The following is a 25,188-nucleotide window of genomic DNA, read 5'->3' on the forward strand; positions in this document are numbered from 1 at the left end:
CCTCCTGTGTGCAACCTCTGCCACCTTCCAGGCCACTGTGTGTTCCCTGCCCCCAGGGGCTGATGCTGCGGTCCCAGCGCTCTCCTGCAAAATAAAATTCACTACTTCTTGGGTTTCAGGAATTGTAACTTGTACCTACAAGGGTGGAAATGGGATAGTTCGGGGCAGGCACCACCTCGGAGCGTGGGGCTCTCCACTTTGCCTCCTGGGGCTGGGGTGTTGTCAGCAGCTGTTGGAGGTGGAACACAAGATGCCCTGAAGGTAGAAGGTGCTGTGCAGGTGGACTAGATTTCTTTTGGATTTGAAGGGTTGAGGCATTTTTTCCAAGCAGCCTCTCTTGGCTGTGTTCCCACAGAGCCAGGCTTGGGGAGAAATCCATCTGGAAACACCTGCTGTGCTTCTGGCCTTCAGCTGTTGGAATGAGCCTCACCTGGCTGTGGCTGCACTTTTCCCTCCCTTTCTGCTGGTAAAACCGTTTTCCTGGGTAGACAGGAGCACCCTGCAGAGGCTGGTTCCTCATGAGGGTGATGAGACACTGTCTCAGGCTGCCCAGAGAGAGGTGGAGATGCCCCATTCCTGGAACCATTCCAGGTCAGGTTGGGGCTCTGAGCAATCTGCTTTAGTTGCAGATGTTCATGCTGACTGCAAGAGGATTGGACTAGTATTGGTCCCTTCCCACCCAAACCACTCTGACTCTAATGTTCTGGGGTGGAGGGGTTTGATGTGAGTCACAACCTGGAGTAGTAACACCAGTGTGAGGCTGTGCCCAGGTGGAAGGAGACAGCCATGCTGCATGGGTCCCAGAATGATATTCTTCCCTTCTCTGGGCCAGGCTTTTTGCCAGGGCTGAGCAGGGAGCATGTCACAGCCCAAAACTGGAAGCTCCTTGAAGTAAAACTTTTCCTGCTTGGTTTGCTTGTCCATAAGACATATACTGGCAGAACATGGGCCATCAGGAGGAGTGGGGCTGGCTTGGTGCAGCCAGGAGGTGCCACTGGACCCATGGTGTTTTGTGGTACCCTCAGTCTCTGTAGGGGGTTTGGCCAGGTGAGCTCTAATGTGGACAAGCCAGAGCACCTCCTGTTCTGCTCCAAGATCACCTTGAGGAGCCAAGCCTGTGCCACACTCCTCCTGCCACCAGCCCAGTGCCACTGGGAAGTAGTTAATGATTACCCTACCGCCTCAGGTTCCTGCACTGCCCCAGCATGCGGCAGGCTGGGAAGCAGGATGCTGCTGCTGGTGGTGCTTCTGGTGTTGCTGGGCCCCACCGGCTGTCCCAAAACTGAGCCCCTGAGCGGGTCGGGCCAGGAGCCCCTCTTCCGTGGGGCAGATCACTACAACTTTGCCATCATCGTTGCTGCTGGTGCCGTGGAGTGCTTCTGGCAGTTTGCACACCAGACTGGCAACTTCTTCTTCAGCTATGAGGTGAGTGTGGTAGGACGTGTCAGAAAGCTGTCGGTGCAGGGCAGCTGCTACTGGCATTAGGCAATGGTGGTGTGGTTCTGCAGCTGGTGCTACCTGCCTCTGAGGGTGTTCAAATCTGTGTTGCCTTGGTCCTCCAACCAGGCTTATGCATGGAAGGATACCCCATCAAGACCATGTGTTGACTGAACTCTAGACCTGCTGCCCCTGGGGAGGAGATGATTTGCCTTGTGTGGGAAAGGTCCTTAGGTGAGACAGGGAAGGTTGTGGTCATTTGGATGCTTCAGCTCAGAAACCATGAACTTTCAAGCATCATAGAATGGTTTGGGTGGGAAGGGACTTTTCAAGGCCTTCTAATCCACCCACCCTGCAGTCAGCAGGGACATCTGCAACTGGAACAGGTTGCTCAGAGCCCAAACCTGACCTGGTTCCAGGGATGGAGTGTCTCCCACCTCCCTGAGCACCTCAGCCAGTGTCTCATCACCCTCAGTGTGAAAACCCCTCCTTCTGTCTATTCAGTCTAAATCTCTTTCAGTTCAAAACCAGCACCCCTTGCTCTGTCACAAAAGACCCTGCTAAAAAGTCTGTTCCCAGCTTTCTGACACCTTTGAGTTATGAAGGTCTCCCCAGACACTTCCTTCCTTCAGTCTGAGTAACCCCCTATTTTATAATCAAGTGCTGCTGAGAGCTCCAGACTTGGTGCCCAAGCACCCAGTCTGCTCACAGAGGGCTCCAGGGTGTCCTGATGCTGTGCAGAGCTCTGGCCTTTGCCAAGTTGCAGTTGGAAGGCACTGAAGGTCTTGGACACAGCCCTATCTACTTGTCCCCATGTTCTGTCCCCTTCCCCCAGGGGAACCTGCAGCCTTTTTATCTCCTGTTTACACTGAGCTGGTTGAAGGAGAGCTGAGGCATGGCTGTGCCCTGTGCTGGTGGCTTCCCTCAGCTCTGCACTCAGCAGAGCAGCCCAACAGGACCCACTGCATGGCGCTGGGGCTTGGCACAACTCCATCTCCCACTGCTTCAGGGCAACCAGTCCAGGTGGCAGGAAGCTAGAGTGGGAGATGGGGGGGGGGGGTGTCAATGTGAGCACCCACAGCACCATGAGTGAACACTGGAAACCACAAGGATCATTACCCAGGCTGCAAGTTGTAGGCTATTTCAAGCTGGAGCTTGCTAGAGATTATTCTTGGCCTCAACTCACGCTAACAAAGTGGGTGGCAGCTTCCCATAGACCTCTAACCAATCCTCAGGTCCTCAGTGTGTTCCTGCCCTGCACAGGAGGGTTCCTGTGGCTCCATCTGTTTCCTGGGTGCAGACTCAAGCCCCAAATACTTGTTGGGTGTTTTCTGCCTCCAGGTCCAGCGGGCAACAGGGATTGGCAACAGCAGGAACATGCTGGTCACAGCAACTGACCCCAATGGTGTCCAGCTTGGCGTTTCCCAGCACGTGCGAGGACAGATCAACTTCCTCACCAAGGAGACAGGTCCTCACCACCCCAATCCCTACTCAGCCCTGCTGCAGGCTCCAAACCTGCCCAGACTACCAGCCCTTCCGAGGGCATGGATCAGTCTGATCACACCTTCCTTCCAACAAGGAGGATGATGTCTAGGTCTAGGTCTGCCCAGCAGTGCCTCTTCTACTCAAGAAACATTTCCCATTTCTCTCTGCAGGCTTCTACCAGCTGTGCCTGGACAACCATGAAAACCACTTTGGCTTCGTGCAGGTGTATCTCAGCTTTGGTGTCTACTATCAAGGCTTCAATGTGGAAAAGGAGCAGCCAGAAGAACCGAAAAAGCTGAACAACACCCTGGAGGCAATTGAGGTGAGGCTCGGGGTCCTCCCACAGTGCAGGGACAGGCATGGCCTCCCCAGGGGACCAGGAGGGCATTTACTGATGGCTGAGCTGCAGCTGAATGCTGAGCCCAGGGGGCAGTTCTGAGAGTGACTCTGCCAGCCCCAGCTTCTCCATCCTTTCCCAGGGCAGCATCCACAAGCTGCAGCTCCACATCTTCCATATGTGGCGGTTCTACAACTCCGGCCGGATGCGGAAAGGGGCTGACTTCTTCCTCCTGGAGTCCAACTACAACTACATCAACTGGTGGTCAATGGCTCAGAGCTGTGTCATTGTCCTCTCAGGGGTGCTCCAGCTCTACTTCTTGAAGCGCCTCTTCCATGGGCACACCTCCAGCGGGCAGAAGTGCTAGCAGTGCCCAGAACCGCTGCCCACAGCGCTCTGTAACCAAGCTGCTGCTTGGGAAGGCTGGGTCCTGCTACCAGGGGGAAGGAGAGCTCCCCCTGCTCCTGCCTCATCTGAAATCACCCAGAGATGAAAAGCACAATGCGACTGCCTGAGCTCTGCGTGCTGGGTCTGTTACACCCTTACCTGTCCTTACAGTCTCCAAAGTGCTTCTTGTACCAGACACCAAATAAAATGTGCTGGGGAGTGACCACAGCTCGCTGCCTGCCCTCCATTCTTTGCAAGCCTGGGTGAAGCATCTCCAGCCTTGCAGGCACCTGCCTGCCCCATTCCTCCCTCCATGAAGCCAACCACCAGCCCCAACATCTCAGCCCTGGGCTGTGAGCCTCCCCCCAGCCAAACACAACAGTGTCTTCTCCCCTGCAGAGCTGCCTTAGGCAAATAGAGCTCCACAGCAGGGGTAAGGGTTGACCCCTTCAAGACCCCGAACCAGACAACAGGTGCTCTGAGAAAAGGAACAGGCTTTATGTTGGTGACAGGGGGACAGAGTTAGCACCTCCTCCTACTGGCAGCAGCCCCCCCAGGAAAAGGGGGGTGCCTACTGGCAGCTCCCAGCCTCTTCTCCCTGTTTGAGGTGGGCTCCCTGTGGTTCCCTGTAATGCTGCTGCACTGATGGTGCAGGACAAGGTCCATTCTGCCCAGGAATACTCCTGGCTTCAGCGTGCTGGAGGTCCCTTAGGTCAGCGTGTCCTCATTCCGCACATATTCTCCAACATCAGCCTGGTGGAACACAACTATGGCCATGGGGTCCACCTTCCGGCACTCCTGTGTGGACTTGGCAGCCACTCCAAAGCCCTGAGAGAGAAAGAAAGAAAGGTGAGAAATTTTCCACATATCCCAGCCCTAGAAAGCAGAGGGGCTGCACTGACCACTCACCAGTGGGACGTCAGCCATAGAGTACACCACCACACCCTGGTACTGGGCTGTGTTCTCTGTGATGCGGCCCAGGCCTGACTTCAGGACATGGTTGCCATAGAGAAAGGACTGCTCCGAGCCAGGCTTTACCCACACTTTGTACTGCAAGAGAGGACAAAGCAGTGAGGGGCTGAAGAGGCCCAGTGTGGGACAGGGGAGTTGGCTCTGCAGGGTACACAGTGTCCTACCTTGGCATAGGGTGCCAGAAAGTCCAGGGCTGTGACACTGAGCCGGAACTTCTGTGACTTGGTGAACTTCCCGAAGCAGGTGCCCAGTGACACCAGGCTCTCCCGTGGGATGCTCGCAGCCACCTTCAGCAGCTTCTCACTGAGAGAGGGGCAGAGCTGGAGCAGCTCCTGGTTCAGGGCCCTCAAGCAGGCAGGCACCAGAGCCCCCTGCACTCCCGTCCCAAGTCCCCATTCATGCTCACCTCAGGTAGTAGACACGGTCACGGTGCAGGCGGAAGCAGTACGTGCCATCGGGCCGGTCCACCAGCAGCTGGATGTTCTCACCGATGCTGTGGAGACAGGCACCGTGAGCCCCACCTGGTCTTGGTCACCTCCCGGGGCCCAGTTTTCCCGCTCCTCATCCCTTCCACACTCCCCTTCCAACGCCCCTTTCCTCACCCTCAGAGCACCCTGCCGGTTCTATCCCCTCCCCAGTCCTGTGCCCAGCTCCCCGCCGGGCCCCATCACTCCCGCTAACCCCGTGGCCGGTCCCTCCCTACAGAGCGGCTCCATTCCTTCCGTACTCTGGCTCCCTATCCTCTCCCCACTCCTGTGGCCGGTGCCTATGCCTTCCGCGCCCCCGTGCTCGGTCCCCTCCCGGTGGCCGGTTCCTCACTATCGCCCCAGCTTCTCGAACACCGCCCGCGTCTCCGCCTCCGTCAGCGGCCGCATCTCCGCACGCCGCACACGCGGGACTGCGGCGGAACCGGAAGCTGCGGAGCCGGAAGTGACGTGGCGGCCAGAGCGGCGCGATGGCGGCGGCGGCGGAGGAGGCCCGGCTGCTGGCCTGGCTGCGCGGCCCCGCGGCGGTGGGGCCCGGCGGCCCGGAGCTCTCCGCTTACGTGTCCGAGCTGGCGGCGCTGGGGTTGGCGGAGCTGGGCCGGGAGCCGGCGCGGTTGGCGGCGGAACGGGCGCGGGTCGGGGCGGAGACGCGCCGCTTGGCCTTCGAGCACTACCGGGCCTTCATCCGGTCCGCTGAGTGCACCGGCCGTGCCGGCCGCGGCTTCGGCGGCATCGAGAGCCGGCTCGGTAGTCTGCTGGATCGCCTGCCTGCATTGCAGGATGCCTGCCGGTGCGGGGACGGGACCCGGGGCGGGGGGGGGGCTGGAAGGGAGCAGCGACGGCTGGGAATGGGATGAGGCTGAGACGGGGTCTCAGTGCGCAGCAGCAGCCTCAGTAGTATGAGAGGTCGATAAGGGCTGCGCTGGGGTGATAGGGGTCCTGGTTCTGAGCACAGTAAGGATCAGGGCTGACTGGGACTGGGGCAGCACTGGGAGGTAGCCCAGGACAGCAGTGGAGGGAGGCCAGTGTGGGTCAGAGGGAGCTCTGGACAGCACTAGGGGGAGGTCAGTAGGTAGGAGGGTCCCTGGGCCCACCCACGTCAGGGAGCACACCCTCACGCTCATCCCGTCCGAATCCCACAGCAACTTCATGCGCGACGCCGAGGAGATCGCCTGCAGCCGGCGCATGAACAGCCTGACGCTGAACCGGCACACGGAGATCCTGGAGATCTTGGAGATCCCACAGCTCATGGACACCTGCGTCCGCAACGGCTACTACGAGGAGGCGCTGGAGCTCGCTGCCTACGTGCGCCGGCTGGAGAGAAAGCACAGCAGCATCCCTGTCATCCAGGTAGGTCCCGCTCTGCCCCTGCCCCACGGCTGACTCACAGTACCCACGTCTGAGGTCTCTTTCTTGCCCCAGAGCATTGTGGAGGAGGTGCGCCAGTCCACCCAGCTGATGCTGAACCAGCTGATCCAGCAGCTCCGCACCAACATCCAGCTGCCCGCCTGCCTGCGGGTCATCGGTTACCTGCGCCGCATGGACGTCTTCACGGAGGCCGAGCTGCGCATCAAGTTCTTGCAGGCACGAGATGCCTGGCTGCACTCCATCCAGGCCTCCATCCCTGACGAGGACCCCTACTTCCACATCACCAAGACCATCGAGGCCTGCCGTGTCCACCTCTTTGATATCGTCACCCAGTATCGTGCCATATTCTCTGACGAGGAGCCACTCCTGCCCTCTGAGGGGCAGACACTAAATGAGGGCGCCATCTTCCATGGCTGGGTGCTGCAGAAGGTTTCGGAGTTCCTGCGGACGCTGGAGCGGGATCTTCAGCGTGGGGTGGGCAGCCGCCTGGACTCGCTGCTGGGGCAATGCATGTACTTCGGCCTCTCCTTCAGCAGGGTGGGAGCTGATTTCCGTGGGCAGCTGGCTCCCCTCTTCCAGCATGTGGCCACTGCTGCTTTCCAGAAGGCGGTGGAGGAGGCAGTGGAGAAGTTCCGGGAGGAGATGAATTCCTACACACTCATCTCCACTCCGGCTGTCCTGGGGGGCAGTGCTGGGGTGCCAGTGCCGGTGGCCCAGCCAGGAACTCTGCAGCCACCCATGGTGCTGCTGGACTTCCCACCTCTTGCCTGCTTCCTCAATGGCCTCCTAGTCGCTTTCAATGACCTACGTCTCTGCTGCCCCATCGCCGTGGCCCAGGATGTCACCACCTGCCTAGAGGACGCATTGGGCGAGGTGAGGCACCAGGGGACAGGGCTGTGTTGGGTCCTGGGATAGCACAGGGACAGGCTCACCCTGCCCTGAGTATTTATAGGAAACACTAGGAGAATTGTTTTGGTTGGAAAAGACCTTTAAAATTGTTGAGTTCAGCTATTAACCCAGCACTGACAGGTCATCACTAAACTGTGTCCCTTGCCACCTCATCTCCATGGTTTTAAAACCTCTCCAGGGATGTGGACTCCACTCAAGGTCATCTAGTCCAATCCTGCTGCACTCAGCAGGGAGATCTTCAACTAGATCAGGTCACATCTTCCATTAGGTTGCCCAGAGCCCCATCAAATCTGACCTTGAATGTCTCCAGGGATGGGGCCTCTGCCACCTTTCTAGGCAAACTGTTTTGAGATGTTCCACCACCCTTTTCCTTTTTCCTAATGTCCATCTTCAGAATTAATGGCTTCCTGAGGAATTAATGACAGTGCCTTTTCCTCCAGGTTACCAAAACCATCCTTATCTTCCACCGTGCAGAGGAAGCAGCTTTCAGTGCCCGGGAGCAGGAGCTCTTTGCCCAGTTCTGCACAGCCTTCCTGGAAGACCTCCTGCCCTACCTGAACCGTTGCCTCCAGGTTCTCTTCCCCCCAGCACAGATTGCACAGGCACTGGGTGAGACCCCTCTCACTGTTCCCACTTCGGGGGGGGTTCCCTGATCCCTGTGAGCCACAGCATTGAGCCTCTCTCTCCCTCTCTGGCAGGTATCCCTCCCACCCAGCTGCAGCGCCTTGGCCACCTGGGCCGAATCGACGTGGATGCCCTCAGGGAGCCATTGGCTTTCCTTCTGCCAGCACTAAGTGAGGAAGAGCCAGCCCAGGAGAGCCCCCCACACCCCCCGGGGGAAGAGGAGCCTTTGCCCGGGACCCCCCTGCCTGTGGTGGACATCCCAGAGAGGGCTCCACTGCCAGACATCCCACCGGCCACAGGGTAGCGGGGCTGGGCCGTGTCACCCCGGGACCCCGGCCCCTTAGGGATGAAGTGGCCCCAGCCCCTGCCTGCCTATCTCTGCCCGCACGCTGCTTGCACCGCGCATCCCCGCAAAAACGGCTTCCTGCCTTCGCGGGGTGCTGCGCGTCCTCCCGGCCGCCAGGTGCCGCTCTTCCCTCTTGTGCCCCGCGAGGCCGCCGTAGCAGCGCGCCCGCAGTCAGTCGTCCATGATGGCACCGGCGCTAGCGGCGGGGCGGTGGCTGGCGGGGAGCGTTCGGCGGGGATCCCTGGTCCGCAGGTGCGGGTCCGCGGCGGGCTGGGGCGAGCGAGAGCGCTCGTACTGGCGGGCGCTGCGGCGGAGGGTGTTGGGGCCGCCCGCGCCGCCGTTCGCCGCCCCCTGCCAGGTGGGAACCCCGGTGCTGCGGGCCACCGCCGTGGCGGTGGAACCGGAACAGCTGGGTGGCCCTGAGCTGCGGCAGTTGACGGCAGCGCTGGCCAAGGGCCTGCGGCGGCTGCCCTGCCTGGGGCTGAGTGCCCCGCAGCTGGGGGTACCGCTGCGGGTCTTTGCCGCTGAGCTGTCTGCCGAGCGCTGCTGCCAGTACCCGCCGGAGCTCCGCCGCGCACACTGCATCGAGCCCTTCCCACTCCGCCTGCTCGTCAACCCTGTGCTCCGTGTCCTCGACGCCCGTCTCGTCACCGCTCCCGAGGGCTGTGCCAGCCTCAAAGGCTTCTCTGCCTATGTCCCGCGACACTGGGCTGTCCACGTATCTGGTATGGACCCCGTGCCCCAGGTGGGACAGCCACCTGCCCTCCAACCCTTCCCTGGGACCCCTTCATTCTTACATGGGACCCCTTTACTCTTCCTCACTCCCATTAACCCCTGGCCCACCCCAACGGCCACTGTCCTGGGCTGCAGGTGTGGACGAGCACGGGGAGCCAGTGAGCTGGGAGGCAACAGGCTGGGCTGCCCGCATCATCCAGCATGAGATGGACCATCTGGATGGGGTCCTCTACATCGACCGCATGGACACCCACACCTTCACCAACGTCTCCTGGATGCAGCTCCTGGACTGACACCTGACCACTGGCTGTCCCATGCCTCTGTCTCACCAGAGCAACAGCTGTGATGGGAGCCATGGAGACTCTTCCAGCACGGTGCTGGGCACACTCCCCTGCTGGCAAAGCAGCAGCATGGAGCCAGTACGCACTGTGAGGACTTGGTGCAGCCCTTGACCCTTCTTGCTCCACACTTCCTGGTTTGGGGTGCCTGGAGCATGGGGAGTCCTAAACCCCATCCTGGGACAGCATCACTTCAGGCAGTGTGTTACCAGGGGGCTTGAGGGATGCAGGCTGAGCCCACCTGGTATGATCAGAGCCTCATGGAGGGGACCTGGTGCTGGCTGAAGCTTTTGGATTGTTTTAATTTTCATATAAACAAGACAGAACCCAAAGCAGCATTAATTTAAAAAATAAAAAAGGAGCAGGAAGAAGAGTGGGGTGCACCCTGGGGGGGGAGGGAGGAAGCACCCAGCCACCCACACCATGTTCGCTCTCTCCCCCACACCCTGCCCCCCAATCCCTTAGTGTCAGCCTCCTCCCCCAGGCCGTGCTCCCATGACCCCGCCGCGGGGTGCTGCAGTGCGATGGGGTGAGAGTGAGCGCAAGATGAACCTGTTTGGCACGGCCAGCAAAGGGAGGGGAACGTGAAGGGGGGGGCTCTGCCAATGCAGCTGCCCCAGCCTCACGCCTGCCCCCCACACACACTCTTTAACCTTCCTGCCCAAAATCCTCCGTGAATTTCTTCACCCTCAGCAGATCCTCAGTGTTGACGGTGGGGCGAGTGGTGGCCAGGGAGCGCAGCATGTCCGACTGCAACAGAGCAGGTGGGCAGCTCAAGCCCTGTGCCACGGTGGGGTGGGAGCTGTCTGCACGTAGCATGATGGGTGCCTGGCCCTGGGACATGGTAGCTACACTCACCTTGCAGACAGTGGGCTCCATCAGCTTGTCGCTGGGCACGTCCATCCAGGTCATCTCAATGGCACCAGGGTCACCGGGCGAGCACGGTGTCAGGAGGTCATCCACAGAAGCACCAGGGGTGGTGCGGGATGGACCACGGACCTGCAGCAGAGGCAGGTGGTGGCCACGGCACCACCAGCAGCCTCAGGGACAGAGCCCCAGCCAGGAGCAGACTCCCACTCACCTTTTTGAAGTGCGTGGCTGACTGCACCTTGCGGACAGGCTGCATGAGAGCATCCCGCACGATGATGCTGATGTCGGCCCCTGAGTAGCCATCAGTCTTGCGGGCCAGCTCCTGGATATCATCATTGGTCAGGCTGTGGGGGGTGTTGCCCAGATGCAGCCTGAACATCTGGGCACGGGCAGCCTCTTCGGGCAGGGGGATGTAGATGCGCTTCTCAAACCTGTGGGTTGGCAGGCAGGGGGTGAGTCCTGAGCTGCAAAACCCTGCCAGATTCCCTACCCACATCGTGTCCTGCTCACCGTCTCCTGATGGCTGAGTCCAGCACCCAGGGGATGTTGGTGGCACCCAGCACCAGGATCCCATCGCTGCTGTTGCCCACACCTGCCCAGGGACAATGATAGATGGCTCAGAGCAATCCCTGGGGAACTGCGAGACTCGGGTGTCTGGCAGCATCTCCCACCCCATCCTGCTTCCTCCCTCACCCTGCATCTGCACCAGGAACTCAGTCTTGATGCGCCTTGCTGCCTCGCTCTCATTCTCATTGCGGGAGCCACACAGCGAGTCCACCTCATCGATGAAGATGATGGAAGGTTTGTGCTGCCTTGCCAGCTCAAAGAGATTCTTCACCAGCCTGGAAACAAGGGCAGGGTATGGAGTCAGGGACCACCACCACCACCACCCAGAGGCCCCAGGAGCCCAGAGATGATGCATCCTGTGTGCCAGCAGCTCCTCCTTCCCCTGCCCACCCTGGTGACCCTGTGCTGACACCAGGGTGGCAAGTGCCATCCTGGAAGAAGAGCCATCCCCAGGCTGTAGAGCCTCAGGAAGGTTTGTGCTCTGCTCTGGGTGGGAACCCATTAATAAGGTTTACCAATGCTGATGGACCTGGTACTGCCAGCCCAATTGGTGGGAACATCAGGAGCCACTCTGCAGCAGCCACCCACCTCTGCTGCTCACTTACTTCTCGCTCTCTCCCAGCCATTTTGACATCAGGTCAGAGGACGACACAGAGAAGAAGGTGGAGTTGTTTGCCTCGGTGGCCACAGCCTTGGCCAAGTAGGACTTGCCAGTGCCAGGTGGCCCAAAGAGCAGGATCCCTCGCCAAGGTGTGCGCTTCCCTACGACAGAGGCCAGCATCGTGGTTGGGGTCACCTCCCAGCACTTGGCCTGCCCCAGCTGGCACCCCACAACACTCTCTCCATGGGTGAGTGGCAGCCGTGATGCCACCACAGCCCTCACCAGTAAACAAGTGTGGAAACTTGATGGGCAAGATCACAGCTTCCTTCAGGGCTTCCTTGGCTCCCTCCAGCCCAGCCACATCACTCCACCGCACATTGGGCTTCTCCATCATGATGGCACCTGTGTGATGGGCACCACACTCCCAACATCTGCCAGGAAAGACAGAGCCTCCCTCCCCCCATCGCCACCCCACCAAACCCCCCACCCACACCGCCCCTTGGCGCAGAGAACAGTTGTGGGGAGCTACCACACTCCAGCAATACACCCCTGGACCCCAAACCCACAGCATGTTCCCGTCCCTGCATGGCCATTGGGGAACCCCACTGCCGGCCACACAGACCACCGGTGCCACCGTGTCCTCCACAGCCCCTCACCCATCAGCTGCTCCTGCAGCTTCTTCTTCTCGGGGTTCTCGCCCTCACTATCACTGTCGCTCCTGGGGAGAGGGGACACAGGTCAGGAACAGGACCAGCATCCTGCCAGCTCCACTGGTGGGTAGGGGGTCCCTCGCCCCCCACGCACCCCTTGTTGTCATTCTGTGACTCTTTGACAGGTTTCTTGCCCTGCTTGTCCTTGCTGCGCAGGTACTCCTTCAGCTTCTCTGCCCGGTCCAGGTACTGCACACACTTGGCCCGAATGCTCTCCTTTGCCTTTTCACTGTGAGCCTCATCTGCAGAGAACTCCCAAACATCACCCATGGCCCCATGCCACAGCCAGCAGCCCCACAGCCTGCTCTGAACCCCTCCAGAGCCCCCGAGGATGTACCAGGGACCACACTGGCCCCATCTCACATTTGATGGCATGCAGGAAGTACTCGACAGCATGCTGGTACAGCCGCAGCGCTTCCTCATAGTTCTTGGCCTTGTCCTCCTCGGTGGCTTTGGTGACCAGGTCGATGGCCTTCTGGCGGGGGAGGACACAGCACCGTGAGCCGGGGAGCGACACCGCGGGGCGGCACCCGGGCCGAGGCAGGATGATTAAGTTCAACACGGCCTAGGGAGCCCGGCTGGGCCTGGTCTGCGCACATCGGGGACTCTTCCACAGTGCCCGGCAGAACCAGGCTCCTTCCTCACCACCGGCAGCGGGCTGCGGCTGCCCTAACGGGGCCGGGCACCGGGGCAGAGTGAAGCCATTCTCTCGTCGGCACAGGCACCGGGTGAGGCCGTGCCCCGCTCGGCGCTGGCACCGGCACTGGCTGAGGCCTTACAGCGATCAGCACGGGGTAAGTCAAGCCTTTCACCGACCGGCACCGCTCCGGCACCGAGCAAGGCCTCTCCCTGACGGACACCGGTATGGGGTGAGGCCATTTCCGGACCATCACTATACCGGCACCGAGCGAAGCCCTTCCCCGGCCGCCACCGCACAAGCACCGGGTGAAGACGTTCCCCGCCCGGCACCGCACCAGCACCGGCTGAGGCCTTTCCCCGACTGGCACCGAGCGAGGCCTTTCCCCGACACCTCCGGGTGAGGCCTCCCGAAGCGGCCTCCCAGCGACGCGAAAACAGGCCCCGACAGGCCCCAGCCCGGCCGCGGCAGCGCCTCCATCCAGCCGTACCTGCAGGGTGGACGTTGTCATCTCATCGCCCGGTGTGGCCGCTCCTTAGCGCGGCCCGGTCCGGCCCAGCGGCGGCGGCGGCGGCAGCGGCAGCGGCGGGGCCCGTGGGACCGGACCCCTCCTGCCCCGGCGCTGTGCACCACAGCGCCCCCTGCCGGCGCCCGCCGGCACAGGAGGGGAGGGGTCACTGCAAGCCGCGCCTCCCTCCCCCCGCGCCGAGCCGCGCCCCCCCGGGCTGTCACGGGCACCGGGGGACCGACCCCGGCGTGCTGGGGCTGGAAGGGATCTCGTCCAACCCCCCTCTTAAAGCAGGGTTTGGAATCTCTCCTGAGAAGGAGACTCCACAACCTCTCTGGGCAGCCTGCTCCAGGGCTCCAGCACCCTCACACCAGAGGACTTTCTCCTCATGGAACCTCCTAGGTTCCGGTTTGTTCCTGCTGCCCCTTGTCGTGTGGCTGGGCACCACTCAGAAGAGTCTGGCCCCATCATTTTGCCCAACTACCCTTTAGATCTTTCTTGCTGATCACTGAGAAGAGTTAGCCTCTTCTCCAAGCTAAACAGTCCCAGGTCTCTTGCTGTTTCCTCCTCACAGTCCCTTCAGAATCTTTGCTGCCTCCACTTAACTCTCTCCAGTGATTCCCTCTCTCTCTTGGACTGAGGAGCCCAGAAGTGCATGCAGAAGTGGGGCCTGAGCAGGACAGAGCAGAGTGAGAGAACCCCCCTCAACGTGATGGCCACACTTTTCTTCATGCACCCCAGGAGACCCTTAGCCTTCTTGGTCCCAAGGGCACATTGCTGGCTCATGTGCAACTTGCCCACCACCACTTCCAGGTTCTTCTCCAGAGAGCTCCTTTCCAGGTCAACCTTGGCCTGTGCTGGTGCAGAGGGTTATACCTCCCCAAGTACAGGACCCTCACTTGGCCTTGTTGAACTTCCTGAGGTTTTCCTCTGCCACATATGGGATGTGCAAGGACATACGTGTGAGCCCTACCTGTGTGCACCCACAGGCAGCACCTATGCATGGGAACACACACATACAAGCCACGAGGGCAGGAAGGTTCCAGAGAGGGCTCTACCTGGGGGAAAAGGAAAGGGAGGTGGTGGTGGTGGCATTAATTCTCTGGTAATTGTTGCTTTAGAAGATGAGCCAGAACATGCCCAGGTGGCCAACAGCATCCTGGCTTGGATCAACAATCAGGAGCGGGGCAGGGATTGCTCCCCTGTACTGGGTAATGGCAAGACCACACCTTGAATCCTGGGTTTGGTTTTGGGCCCCCCACTGCAAGAAGGACACTGAGGTGCGGGAGTGGGACCAGAGAAGGGCAAGAAAGCTGGTGAAGGGTCTGGAGAACAAGTCTTGTGAGGAGCAGCTGAGGGACCTGGAATGGTTCAGCCTAGAGAAAAGGAAATTAAGGGGAGAACTTCTAGCTCTCTACAACTGCCTGACAGGAGGCTGGAACCAGGCAGGGGTCCTTCTCCCAAGGAATCAGTGACAGGATGAGGAAAGGGCCTCAGGTTGTGCCAAGGGAGGTTTAGGTTGGACATGAGGAACAATTTCTTCCCTTTGAGCATTGTCAAGGTCTGGCCCAGGCTGTCCCAGTGGTGGAGTCCCCATCCCTGAAGGGTTTTCAAAGCCATAGAGATGTGGTGCTGAGGCACATGGTTTAGTGGTAACCTGGCAGTGCTGGATTAATAGCTGGTCTTGAAGGTCTCCTCCAGCTAAACCCTTCCGTGGACCCAGAACTCCCAGCACCCACACACATGCACACACCTCTCTCCCTGTGCACCCCTTGCGAACACCCACAGCCTGTGTCTCACACAACCTCCTGTGTGTGTCCATGGACACACAGCCCCAGCTACTTGCAGATATCTGACCCAACCCACACACACACATACACACACCCCCCCTCAACCACCCTCACCACAAGTAGCCCTGAGGAGAGAGACTTGGGGGTGCTGGTGGACAAAAAGCTCAACATGAGCTCTCAGTGTGCACTTGCAGCCCACAAAGCCAATCAGATCCTGGGCTGCATCAGGAGAAGTGTGGCTAGCAGGTCGAGGGAGGTGATCCTCCCCCTCTACTCAGCCCTGGTGAGACCCCACCTGGAATACTGTGTCCAGTTCTGGAGCCCCTATTACAAGAGGGATGTGGAGGTGCTGGAAGGTGTCCAGAGAAGGGCCACGAGGATGAGCAGAGGGCTGGAGCACCTCTCCTATGAGGACAGACTGAAGGAGTTGGGGCTGTTCAGTCTGCAGAAGAGAAGGCTCCAAGGTGACCTCATTGTGGCCTTCCAGTATCTGAAGGGGGCCTACAGGAAGGCTGGGGAAGGACTTCTCAGGATCTCAGGGAGTGATAGGACTAGGGGGAGTGGAATGAAGCTGGAGGTGGGGAGATTCAGGCTGGATGTGAGGAGGAGGTTCTTCACCATGAGAGTGGTGAGACCCTGGAATGGGTTGTCCAGGGAGGTGGTCGAGGCCCCGTCCCTGGGGGTGTTTAAGCCCAGGCTGGATAAGGTTCTGGCCAGCCTGCTCTAGTGTGGGGTGTCCCTGCCCATGGCAGGGGGGTTGGAACTAGATGATCCTTGTGGTCCCTTCCAACCCTGAATGAAACTATGAAACTATGTGCTGTACTGGAAATTAATTGCCCCCCACCCCCTGCCAAGCAGACATACACACAGCACCACACATCACCACACCCTCCCCCTGACACCCACAGCTTCCCCCAAGTGAGACTCAGAGCCCCCAGGAAAAGCAATTTGGTATAAATAGCGATTTACAAAGAGTACAAAAATAGGGGGGGGGCGGGGGGGGGGCAGGGCAGGGCTGGTGCTGGGGGAAGAGGTGATCATGACCTGTAGTGCTTGTATGCTGGCACCCCCCTGGCATCCCCCCACCCAGCACAGCCCCATGGGAAGCAGAAAAATGTGCAAGTGGAGTTTGGCTGAGGGGTAACTGAGGCCTCAGCCAGGAGCCTGGGGTGGGGTTCCCCACTCCCACTTTGGCCAGGGCTCTCCCCAGCACCCTGGTGTGTGGAAGCCACAACCCCTTGGGAGTGGGGGCAGTACAAAAAGCAAAAGTGCATCAATCTACACATCCTGTCCCAAACCTGCAGGGGCCTGTGAGCCCCCAAGGGTAGCTCCCAGGATGGGGGGCACAGATGTGGCATCTGGTGGGGGGGGGGGCCATGGGACAGAACAACTTGGAGTAGGGCAGTTCCCAAGTTACCCCAGCCCCTCTGCCCAGGACAGCAGAGACACAACATTTGTTTTGTGGCTTTGGGAGGTTTAGGGGCTCACAGATGTATCCCCAGGGCAGCAATAGGAGTAGGGAAACCAGTTGAGCCCCCACCTGCACCCCAGGGTGTGCTACAGGGACAAGCACCCCAAGGCTCAGGGCAGCCCTTTTTGTGCCTGTGAGCACACCAAGATGAGTGTGCATCCCCCCGCCGACCGGGGCAAGGAGACCCTGTGCTACAGCTATGGGAGGCCCCCAGGGCCCGCACTCATCCCATGTGGGGACAAGGTGACCCCATTTGGAGATGCCCCAAGGCAGGGAGGGTGCTGGGTCCCCCGAAAGTGGGTGGATGAAGCACCAGGAGTTGCCCAGTGTTTGGGGGACACTGGGCTCACCCCAATCCAAGGCACAGGTGGTGAGATCAGTGATGGCTTCAGGCCCACAGGGATTAAAGCTGGTGTCTGTGTCCCCCCAACACCGGGGGGCTGGGATTGCTGGTGTAGAGCAGGAAAGGCTCACCGCCCACATCCTGGGAAGCCACCCTGGTGTGTCCCTGGTGGCTTTTGGGGCGGCAAGTTCCGGCCCCAGTAAGGCACTGGTGGGGCAGGAGGGATTGGGGGAGGGTCCCCTCCACTTTCCCCAGCAGGACTGTGATGGGAGGAGACAGGTGGGGCAGGGCACCTACACCAGCAGCCCCATGCGGGTGACTTTGGCAGAGAGGAAGGTGTGGAGGACGAAGACGATGGGCTTGGGGCAGGAGTGCAGGTCCAGAGCCTGAGGGGGAGAAGGAAAGTAGTGTCAGCCCCCAGCCAGCACCCAAACCCTGCAGGGCAAACCAGGGCTGGGGGCTCCCCACCAGCAGTACCCAGCAAGCCAGGAGGATGCAGGGATGGGAGAGAAGTAGGAGACACCCAGGAGGAATAAGCCACCCCATCTCCTCACCAGCTCCCCCTCAGAGCCCCCAAAATCCAGGTAGAGAGTCCGGATGCCATCATCTGCCGACATCTTCAGCCTCTCGTAGGGGTAGCGGAAGAGGACAGTGCCAGCGCCGGCGCCCGGCTCCTCGCGGCAGATGGTGAAGCCACCCTCGTAGTGGATGGAGAGCTGCACATCCTGCCCGCCCAGCGTGCAGCCTGCAGGCATGGTTATGGCTCAGCCTCGCTGCGCACCCCGTGCCCGCCAGATGCCCTGGGTCCACGTGGGACCCACTTCACCCCAAGAGGGAAGCTCCCAGGGTCTTCTTGACCCCACAGCACTCACCCACAGTCACCTCTTTGATCAACTCGGCAGCAGCATGGCAGCCCTGGACGAGGACACGTGTCCAGCAGGAGAGGTCCCGGTGTGTCTCCACACGAAAGACATGCATCTCCACGCCCTGGCGAGAGCCCGTCCGGGTGGCAAAGGTGAGCTCCGAGCCCAGGGCGGGTGAGCGGCGGCCTGAGCCCGAGTGGACCAGCCTGGGGTGGGGAGGAATGGACAGAGGTTGTGGGGAGGGTGTCAGGGGTATGATGGCAGCACCATGCTACCCTGTGCCCATCGCTGTTTCAAGGTCTGTCCCTGCTTCAGCAAGACAAGGAACTGGATGTTTCCAAGAGGACCTTGTGCTCCAGCCCACCAAGCCCACCTGGTAGCCACCAGCGGGTAACTGTGACACGGGGAGGCCCAAGCATCCCTGGTCCAGGGCATGCCATCGTACAGCAGCAGGTCCTTCTCTGTCACCGCCATGAGCACCGGGCGCCACTGCTGCCGCCCTCCATCCAGGCGTGCCTGCAGGAGACATGAGGCCATGGCGAGGGGCACCGGGTAGCTGCAGCCATCCACTACTGCCTTGGTACCCCACTCCCTGTGCCCACACCTGGGCTGACCCCAAGCTGGCAGCTCCACATTGCCAGGCTGTTGGCAGCATCCACATAAAGTTATGTGAGGTACCACCAAAGGTGGTCATACCAGGAAGCCAACCTGGGAGCAGACCCTGGGACCCCACTGATGGGGCTGGGCTCGCCACAGTGCCTGGGCAGTAGATTGGTGGAAAAGTGAGGGGGGGAGGAGCACCTCCAGCCTGGAAACCCCAGTGGCAGAAAGGTTTGAGAGCATGGGAAGTTCTCTCTTGAGAGCTGGGAAAGTGAGAGTAGCTGAGCCCCACGCCCCGGCTCATGGCAGGGCTCTGCAGCTGCAACCACAGTGCCAGTGGCACTGCCATCCCCAGGGATGGTACCAGACAGCATCTGTCCCCAGAGCAGCATCAGCAGCACGTACCTGCTCGGCCAACCAGGCAATGTGCTTGACCTCCCTGCCACCAGCCACAGCACCACCGGTGCCCAGCATAGCGTTGAGCTCTGCCAGGACCTGGGGCAGCAGGGCAGTGATGTTGGCATGCAGGGCTGTGAACCAGGAGTGTGCTGTGGCTGTGTCCTTGCAGCGCAGGATCAGGGTGTTCCGGCTGTCCGGCGAGTGCAGCTCAATCAGCCTGCAAGGGACGCGGTGCTGCCTGGGATGGGGGCAGTGTGCCCCATGCCCAGCACTGCAAACTGCTTTGGGGCTCTGGCTGTGCCAGGGAGCCACCAGTAAAGCCTGGCACTAGGCCTGCTGGCTGGCAAAGCTGGGGGGATCTGCAAGACTCCTCTTTCCATGGGCAGGGGGAGGCTGCCAGCTGTCCTGAGGGTGGCACAGTGCAGCCTGGTCCTGGCCAAACCCCCTGGATTTTCCTTTCCTGGCTCAGTGAAGGAAATTAGAGATCACAGTGCCAGCAAGGGGCAGCCCCTAGACTTGTCCTGGCAGATCCACAGGGAACAGGATCCCCATGACAACAAATATAGCAGTGTGCCAAGAAGGCCACTGACATCCTGGCTTGGATCAGCAATAGAGTGACCAGCAGGACCTGGGCAAGAATTGTCCCCCACTGCTGAGCACTGGTGAGGCCACATCTTGAGTGCTGGGCTCAGTTTTGGGCCCCTCACTCCAAGGACACTGAGGTGCAGGAGTGGGACCAGAGAAGGGCAGGAAGCTGGTGTAGGGTCTAAAGAACAGATCTGGTGAGGAGTAGCTGAAGGAACTGGGGTTGTTCAGTCTGGACAAAAGGAAGCTGAGGGCAGACTTTCTGTCTCTCTACAACTACCTAACAGGAGGTTGGACCCAGGTGGGACTGGTCTTTTCTCCCAAGGAATAACCATAGGGCAAGAGGAAATGACATCAGCTTGCACCAAGGGAGATTTAGGCTGGACATGAAGAACAATTTCTTCCCCATGAAGGTTGCCCAGGCCTGTCAGGCCCAGGCTGCCTAGGGCAGTGGTGGAGTCCCCATTCCTGGATGGATTTTAAAGCCGAGGAGCCACGACATTAGGACACATGTTTTACTGGTGACCTGGCAGTGATGGGTTAATGGCTGGACATTTTCTAACCAAAAAATCTCTCTGACTCTAATCACCAGGTGGAGGGGCAGCCCCCACACTCACCTGTTCTCCAGGTCAGGCATGCTGAGATTCCGGGCGACGAAGCACATCTTCAGGGGGATCACCTTGCGGTCACGGGGAACCTGGTGCTGGGGGGATCCTGAGTCCTCGCTGCCACTCAGGCTGGGTGACTGTGGGGTGGCTCCCTCCCATGGCAGATCTGACACCAGAGAGGGCTTCTTGATGTAGGGGGTCACCTCCTGCATGAACTTCACTGGGGGCAGAATGGAAGGGACAGATTAGAGCTGGGCAAGAGTCTTGCACCCAAGGAATGCTCTGCCTGCAGAGGGGGATCTCAGCCAGCCCTGGGTGACTGCAGGACCTCCCCCAGCACAGCTCATGCCCAGGGAGCTGAATTTACCACCCAGCCTCATATCAGAAGCAGAGGAATGGAGCACCCCACCCTCCCACCCCAGGGGTGCAGAAGCTTTGGGGACCAGGGCACAGCCTGAAGGTCCCACCCTGCCCGAGATGAAGATGCTGGGAGCAGTAGAAAGGCACTGGCGGCTCATCCCCTCTACCGGCAGCCAGTGTCGGAAAGGGAAGACGCCCAGCACAATGGGGCCGGGCAGGAGGTCAGGCTGCAGCCCCATCCTGAGCCGCCCCAGCCACTGCACTGCCAGGACACCACCGTCCAAGTTTCCAGCACCACGGGTGCTGATGGCAAGACAACTCCACGATGCTGCCCGTGACAGCAGGACAAGGAGGAGGAGAAGAAGGAGTTCGCAGCCAGGACATCCCGGCTCCACGCTCTTCTCCAGACAGGAAGGAAGGAGGCACCAACTCCTATTCCCCCTTGACTGTCCCTCCCCAAACACCACGCAGCGCAGCCAAAGAGCAGCTCTGGTGAGGTTCCAGCACCCCAGAGCCCACCCCAGCGCTGGATGGGGTGAGCGGGAGGTCATGGTGCGGCTGGGGGCTCATTGGTGCCGACAGCTGCCCCGGCTGCCCTCCTCGGGGAGAGCCGACACCCTCGAGATGTCCAGGAGCGTCAGCCGAGCTGGCTGCCAGAGTTGGGATGAGGCCACCAGGGTGGGATGGGACACTTGGCCAGGCAGGAAAGCTGTTAGCAAGCCTGCAGCCAGTGCTGGACCCCTGCCCAGACGTGGCTCCCCAGCCAGCATGCATGCCGTGAGATCCCCAAACGCAGGAACGTGCTGGGAACAGCAACGTCCACACCCTGGGGCAGCAGGGAGTTAAAAACAGCCACGAAAAAAGCAAATAAGCTGCAGTCCATGAAGTGAAGCTCCCTGCTGCCGTGAAAGTGTCCACAGAGCCGGCACAACATCCCACCAGGGCCAGGCCAGCTAGCAACCAGCTCTTTCATGAGCAGGAATGACGGTGGTGGGGTGTAGGTCCTGCTCTTTGCTGGCTGTCCTGCTGCCATACACAGCCCTGGCCCAGGCCTCACTTGCTGCAAATCCCCCAGATAACATCTGCCCGTGGCATGGGCTGGAAGATGCCAATGGGGATGGGGAATGGGTAGGAAGATGCTGGTGGGATTGAAGTGCAGGTAGGGAGGTGCCAGTGGGGATGGGGAGCAGGCAGGGAGGTGCCAGCCACCCACCTTCTCAACGGATTTGCCAAGCTGAGCAGCATGGCAGGCTGGGGACGTGCTGCCACAAGGCGCTTGTCCTTGCTGCGGGCATCAAACGAGTTAATATTAGCCTCCGGCCGCGCTGATCCCAGGATTACCGCTGCCCGCGCACCCCTAATCCTGCTGCCTGGACGGGCAGGACACAGCAGCGCCGGGGGCAGCAGCAGCTCCCACCACCAGGACACTTGGCAGATGTTTACCAGATGTTGCCAGCTGCCTCCAGCACTAGCTGAGAACCTGCAACAGCCAGCCAGCCCATGGCAGGGCTCCAGCCCACGGTGCCACAATCCTGCTGTGCCAGTGCCAAGCTCCATTGGGGAACAGCTACCACCTTTCCAAAGGCTGGGTTCACTGAGAGCCCCTGGAGCAGGAAGGACTGTTGGGTGAACCCAGATGCCACAGAAGACATGAGGTGGAGCTGTGAAGCCAGCAGTGCAGGAGCCTGAGCATCATGCCAGGGTGCTGCTGGCCATGCTCATGGATGTCAGTGGCAGCTAGCACTACCAGGTAGCCACTGTGCAAGCTTGGCCACCACGGGACACACACCACAGCACCCATCAGATATGCAAGATCACAGCTGCTGGGGAGGATGGCAGCAGAGCCAGCTCCCTGCTTTCAAGGGGTCACAGCTACAGCATGTGCAGCAACACAAAGCTCCCTGTGCCAGTGGGCACAAAACTAGCACCAGGGTGCTGGCACTTGCAACCATCTCTTTTGGTCCCAGTGAGCCCGTGGCCGGTGCAGAGCCACCCCAGCACAGCCACTGCCGCCCCGCCTATGCGCTCACCACAAAGGAAACCCGGCTGACGCCTGCACCCTCGCTTGGCCTGAGGCAGGAAGGCAGCTGCTCTGGCTGCATGGCAGCACCAGGTTAGCACCAGCCAGGGCTAAGACCTTCTGCACCACCCAGGTGTCATCGGTTCATCGGAGCCCTCTCCTGCCACCACCATTCAGAGAGGAAACACCAAAGTTTCTCCATGCTGCTATATGGGTCGACTCTTGCAATCAGCCTTCCCCTTCACCGGTGCCTGGCGACCCTGTGTGCCAGAAAGCTCTGCCCGCAGGAACAGAAAGGCTCCAGTCCCCCAGCATGCTAGAGTGTGCCTTGGGCCTGCACACACCCTGGGAAGAAGGTACCCAGTATGGGCCCATGTAGCCCAGTCCTGTGCTACCAACCCACTGGGGTGCTGGAGCAAAGTTGGTGATCCCATGCTCTACAACCAAGCCAGGTGAAGTCCTAGCATATGCCAGGGTGGTCACACCTCCAGAGCCTGACGAGGAGGGACGAGGCAGGATGGCACAGCCAAGGTCTTTGCCAGCTCCTCTCCAGGGCCCACAGATGCCAGCCACCAGACAGTCCTGTCAGACTGTAGGGCAGCCATGAGCAGCCCTGTAGCCCTGACTGGTAAGGGAAGCGGGGGGCTGCTGCAGTGCCCGTGGCGGAAGCGAGGCACAAAGACACTGCAGGGCTGGAGCTCCTGTGGGACAGGATCAAACAACCAGGCGGTGCGAGGCGGGAGTGAAGGGAAGGAGGCACAGAGTCCTGCCTGTGCTGGTGGCCCTGACACTGAACCAAACACAGCCCCCCCGCCATGGCTGAGCCACTCAAAGCCACCCTATGCCAAGTATGGCTGTGCCAGGGAGCCTACCTGCCTCTCATTATGCTGGTACAGTGTGCCAGAAGCAGGTGGGTGAGCAGCAGTGTTCATCACTGGGGTCAGCCCAGCCTGGCTTGCACCACCATTCAAGCCCAGCGTCCACCCATGGAGCAGCTTCACACACTGGAAAACACACAGCTTTGCCACAATGCCAAAGGTGTGTGGCACCATGGGCCTGCATGGGCCACCACGATACATGGCACGTGGGGTTTGTGTCCTACTGGATGCCTTGGATGGGATGCCCTATAGCATGAGTCCCTGTGCCACATGCCGCCGGGCCAGGCAGGTCCTGTCTGAGCTTGTTGGGCTGTCAGGAACAGGTCGGGCAGGAGCTGGTAGCTGTACCAGGCTGGCCCTGAGCTGGCTACAGCATAAGCATAGAGCCCACAGGGTCACAGAGCCCATGGGATCACGGAGTGCATGGTGACACTGAGCTCAAGGAGACGCAGAGCTCACAGGGACATTGAGTTCAAGGGGACAAGGCAGAGCCCAAGGCCACGCCCTGGGGACTCAGGGGGCAAAAGCACCCACCCCAGATGCTCTGCCTCCAAAGATGGGGGACACCCTGTCCTGGGAAGATGCTGTAGCCAAGAGTCCCCAGTTCTGTCTCAAGGTCCCCTAGCTCTGTCCTAGGGGGCACAGTCAGCAGAGGTGGCACATCCCTGTCCCCAGCTGAGAGGGGTCCCTATCCGATCACAAACGGGAAGGGGACACCCCTATCCCCATGCCAAGGAGAGACACACCGAGACCCAGCACCGGGGTTGAGGGTTTTGGGGGGGACTTAGAGGTATTGGAGGTGGACTAGGGGAAGGAGGGTCCTGCAACCGGAAAAGAACCCCAAGGAGAGGTCCAGAAACCCGGTGACAGCGGCAAGGGAGTGTTGTAGGACCCAGTAATGGGACAAGGCGACATCCGATAAAGTAAGGGAGCATCGGGGGCTGGTACAGGGCATATAGGAAGAAGGGGTGTGAGCTGTTACCTTCGAGAATGACCTCCCTCCCGGCTCGCTTCAACGCCTGGACAGCTTGATCGTGGGTGGCATCCCGGAGATCAACACCGTTAACGGCGAGAATAGCGTCGCCCAAACGGAGAGCCCCGCTCCGTTCCGCCGCCAAACCGGGGAAGATCCGAGAGATGAGCACCGGCATACGATTCTCCCTCCCTCCTTTAATACTAATACCAAGCCCTCCCGCTTCCGCTTTCACTACTCGCACCCTCCTCACACAACCGGGAGCTGCCGTTGCCTCCGCATTGCCGTTAACTACGCCGTTAACCGCCGCCGTTTCATTTCCTCCCGGTTCCGCCGTTAAATTCAAAGATTCCCCGTTTAATTCCGCCGCTACCCGTACCCAACGTTCCCTTAAAAGAAGTTCTAACAGCCCCGTTTTACTAGCCCGGGTCCACACGGCCATGCCGCTGCCGCCGCTACCGTCGCGCAGCACCGGGGGAGAAGGGGCGTGGCCTTTTAGGGGGGCGTGATTACGCATCCACGCCCTCCGCCCGCATGGCGCACTGCGATTGGCTGTGTAGTGTGGGAGAGGCAGGGCCAAGAGGCTCGTCCTCTCCCTTCCGCGCGACCAATCGCAGCTGCCATTGGTCGCACAGAATGGAGACGAGGAAGCCGCGCCCGACGCTTTATTTCACGCCCGCGCTCGCCATTTGAAGCCCCACTTACTGCATAAAACCCTCCCTAAAGCCCAAATTTTCCCTGATCCTGCTTCTCTGAGGTGGCCACCTTGGTCCAACCAAGCAGAAACTCGACAATGGAGTACTGCTATCACTGGAGAAGTAGCTACCAAGCTACTGGGTTGTGGTGATGGCACACCAGGGAAGATAGAGGGTGCCACCTCCTCTTCAGCATTGGAAGGGCATGAGAGCCCTACAAGGTGGCCACATCCTCTTGCTCAGGTCAACACCAATCTAACCCACTCCTATGACATCAAGGACACTGA

General features: G+C 60.1%; 5 protein-coding genes across 7 annotated transcripts; 2 read left to right on the forward strand and 3 right to left on the reverse strand.

Annotated features, from left to right (window-relative positions):
* Positions 1-216: 216 nt before the first annotated feature.
* TMED6 (transmembrane p24 trafficking protein 6) lies at positions 217-3,867 on the forward strand. Of its 2 annotated transcripts, none has more exons than XM_068150703.1 (4): positions 217-1,425; positions 2,779-2,905; positions 3,093-3,244; positions 3,402-3,867. In XM_068150703.1, exons 1-4 carry the CDS (start codon positions 787-789, stop codon positions 3,624-3,626), a joined length of 1,143 nt encoding a protein of 380 aa, XP_068006804.1. In that variant the 5' UTR covers positions 217-786; the 3' UTR covers positions 3,627-3,867. The 2 variants fall into 2 exon arrangements, with proteins under 2 accessions (XP_068006804.1, XP_068006805.1); XM_068150704.1 differs by having other exon boundaries at positions 3,407-3,579.
* Positions 3,868-4,123: 256 nt separating this feature from the next.
* Positions 4,124-5,528, reverse strand: NIP7 (nucleolar pre-rRNA processing protein NIP7). The gene is made up of 5 exons (XM_068150705.1): positions 5,438-5,528; positions 5,025-5,111; positions 4,783-4,921; positions 4,556-4,696; positions 4,124-4,474 (listed from the first exon to the last, which is right to left on the reverse strand). Exons 1-5 carry the CDS (start codon positions 5,491-5,493, stop codon positions 4,355-4,357), a joined length of 543 nt encoding a protein of 180 aa, XP_068006806.1. The 5' UTR covers positions 5,494-5,528; the 3' UTR covers positions 4,124-4,354.
* A 39-nt stretch (positions 5,529-5,567) lies between these two features.
* Positions 5,568-9,794, forward strand: COG8 (component of oligomeric golgi complex 8). Of its 2 annotated transcripts, none has more exons than XM_068150709.1 (5): positions 5,568-5,893; positions 6,246-6,453; positions 6,526-7,344; positions 7,821-7,989; positions 9,221-9,794. In XM_068150709.1, the coding sequence occupies exons 1-5, from the start codon at positions 5,574-5,576 to the stop codon at positions 9,376-9,378; spliced, it is 1,674 nt and encodes a 557-aa protein (XP_068006810.1). In that variant the 5' UTR covers positions 5,568-5,573; the 3' UTR covers positions 9,379-9,794. The 2 variants fall into 2 exon arrangements, with proteins under 2 accessions (XP_068006810.1, XP_068006809.1); XM_068150708.1 differs by lacking the exon at positions 9,221-9,794 and adding an exon at positions 8,079-8,533.
* On the reverse strand, positions 9,706-13,442 carry VPS4A (vacuolar protein sorting 4 homolog A). Its single transcript, XM_068150710.1, has 11 exons — positions 13,299-13,442; positions 12,535-12,646; positions 12,266-12,413; positions 12,118-12,179; positions 11,744-11,863; positions 11,466-11,622; positions 10,987-11,135; positions 10,804-10,885; positions 10,505-10,724; positions 10,282-10,422; positions 9,706-10,173 (listed from the first exon to the last, which is right to left on the reverse strand). The coding sequence occupies exons 1-11, from the start codon at positions 13,317-13,319 to the stop codon at positions 10,072-10,074; spliced, it is 1,314 nt and encodes a 437-aa protein (XP_068006811.1). The 5' UTR covers positions 13,320-13,442; the 3' UTR covers positions 9,706-10,071.
* Positions 13,443-16,053: 2,611 nt separating this feature from the next.
* Positions 16,054-24,696, reverse strand: SNTB2 (syntrophin beta 2). Its single transcript, XM_068150712.1, has 7 exons — positions 24,216-24,696; positions 19,985-20,195; positions 18,789-18,999; positions 18,157-18,299; positions 17,793-17,989; positions 17,475-17,665; positions 16,054-17,306 (listed from the first exon to the last, which is right to left on the reverse strand). The coding sequence occupies exons 1-7, from the start codon at positions 24,646-24,648 to the stop codon at positions 17,214-17,216; spliced, it is 1,479 nt and encodes a 492-aa protein (XP_068006813.1). The 5' UTR covers positions 24,649-24,696; the 3' UTR covers positions 16,054-17,213.
* Between the last annotated feature and the right edge of the window lie 492 nt (positions 24,697-25,188).

This window comes from Melanerpes formicivorus, unplaced genomic scaffold, assembly GCF_026170545.1.
Source record: "Melanerpes formicivorus ecotype bairdi unplaced genomic scaffold, bMelFor1.0.p_v2 SCAF_20, whole genome shotgun sequence".
In the NCBI taxonomy this organism is placed as follows: domain Eukaryota; kingdom Metazoa; phylum Chordata; class Aves; order Piciformes; family Picidae; genus Melanerpes; species Melanerpes formicivorus.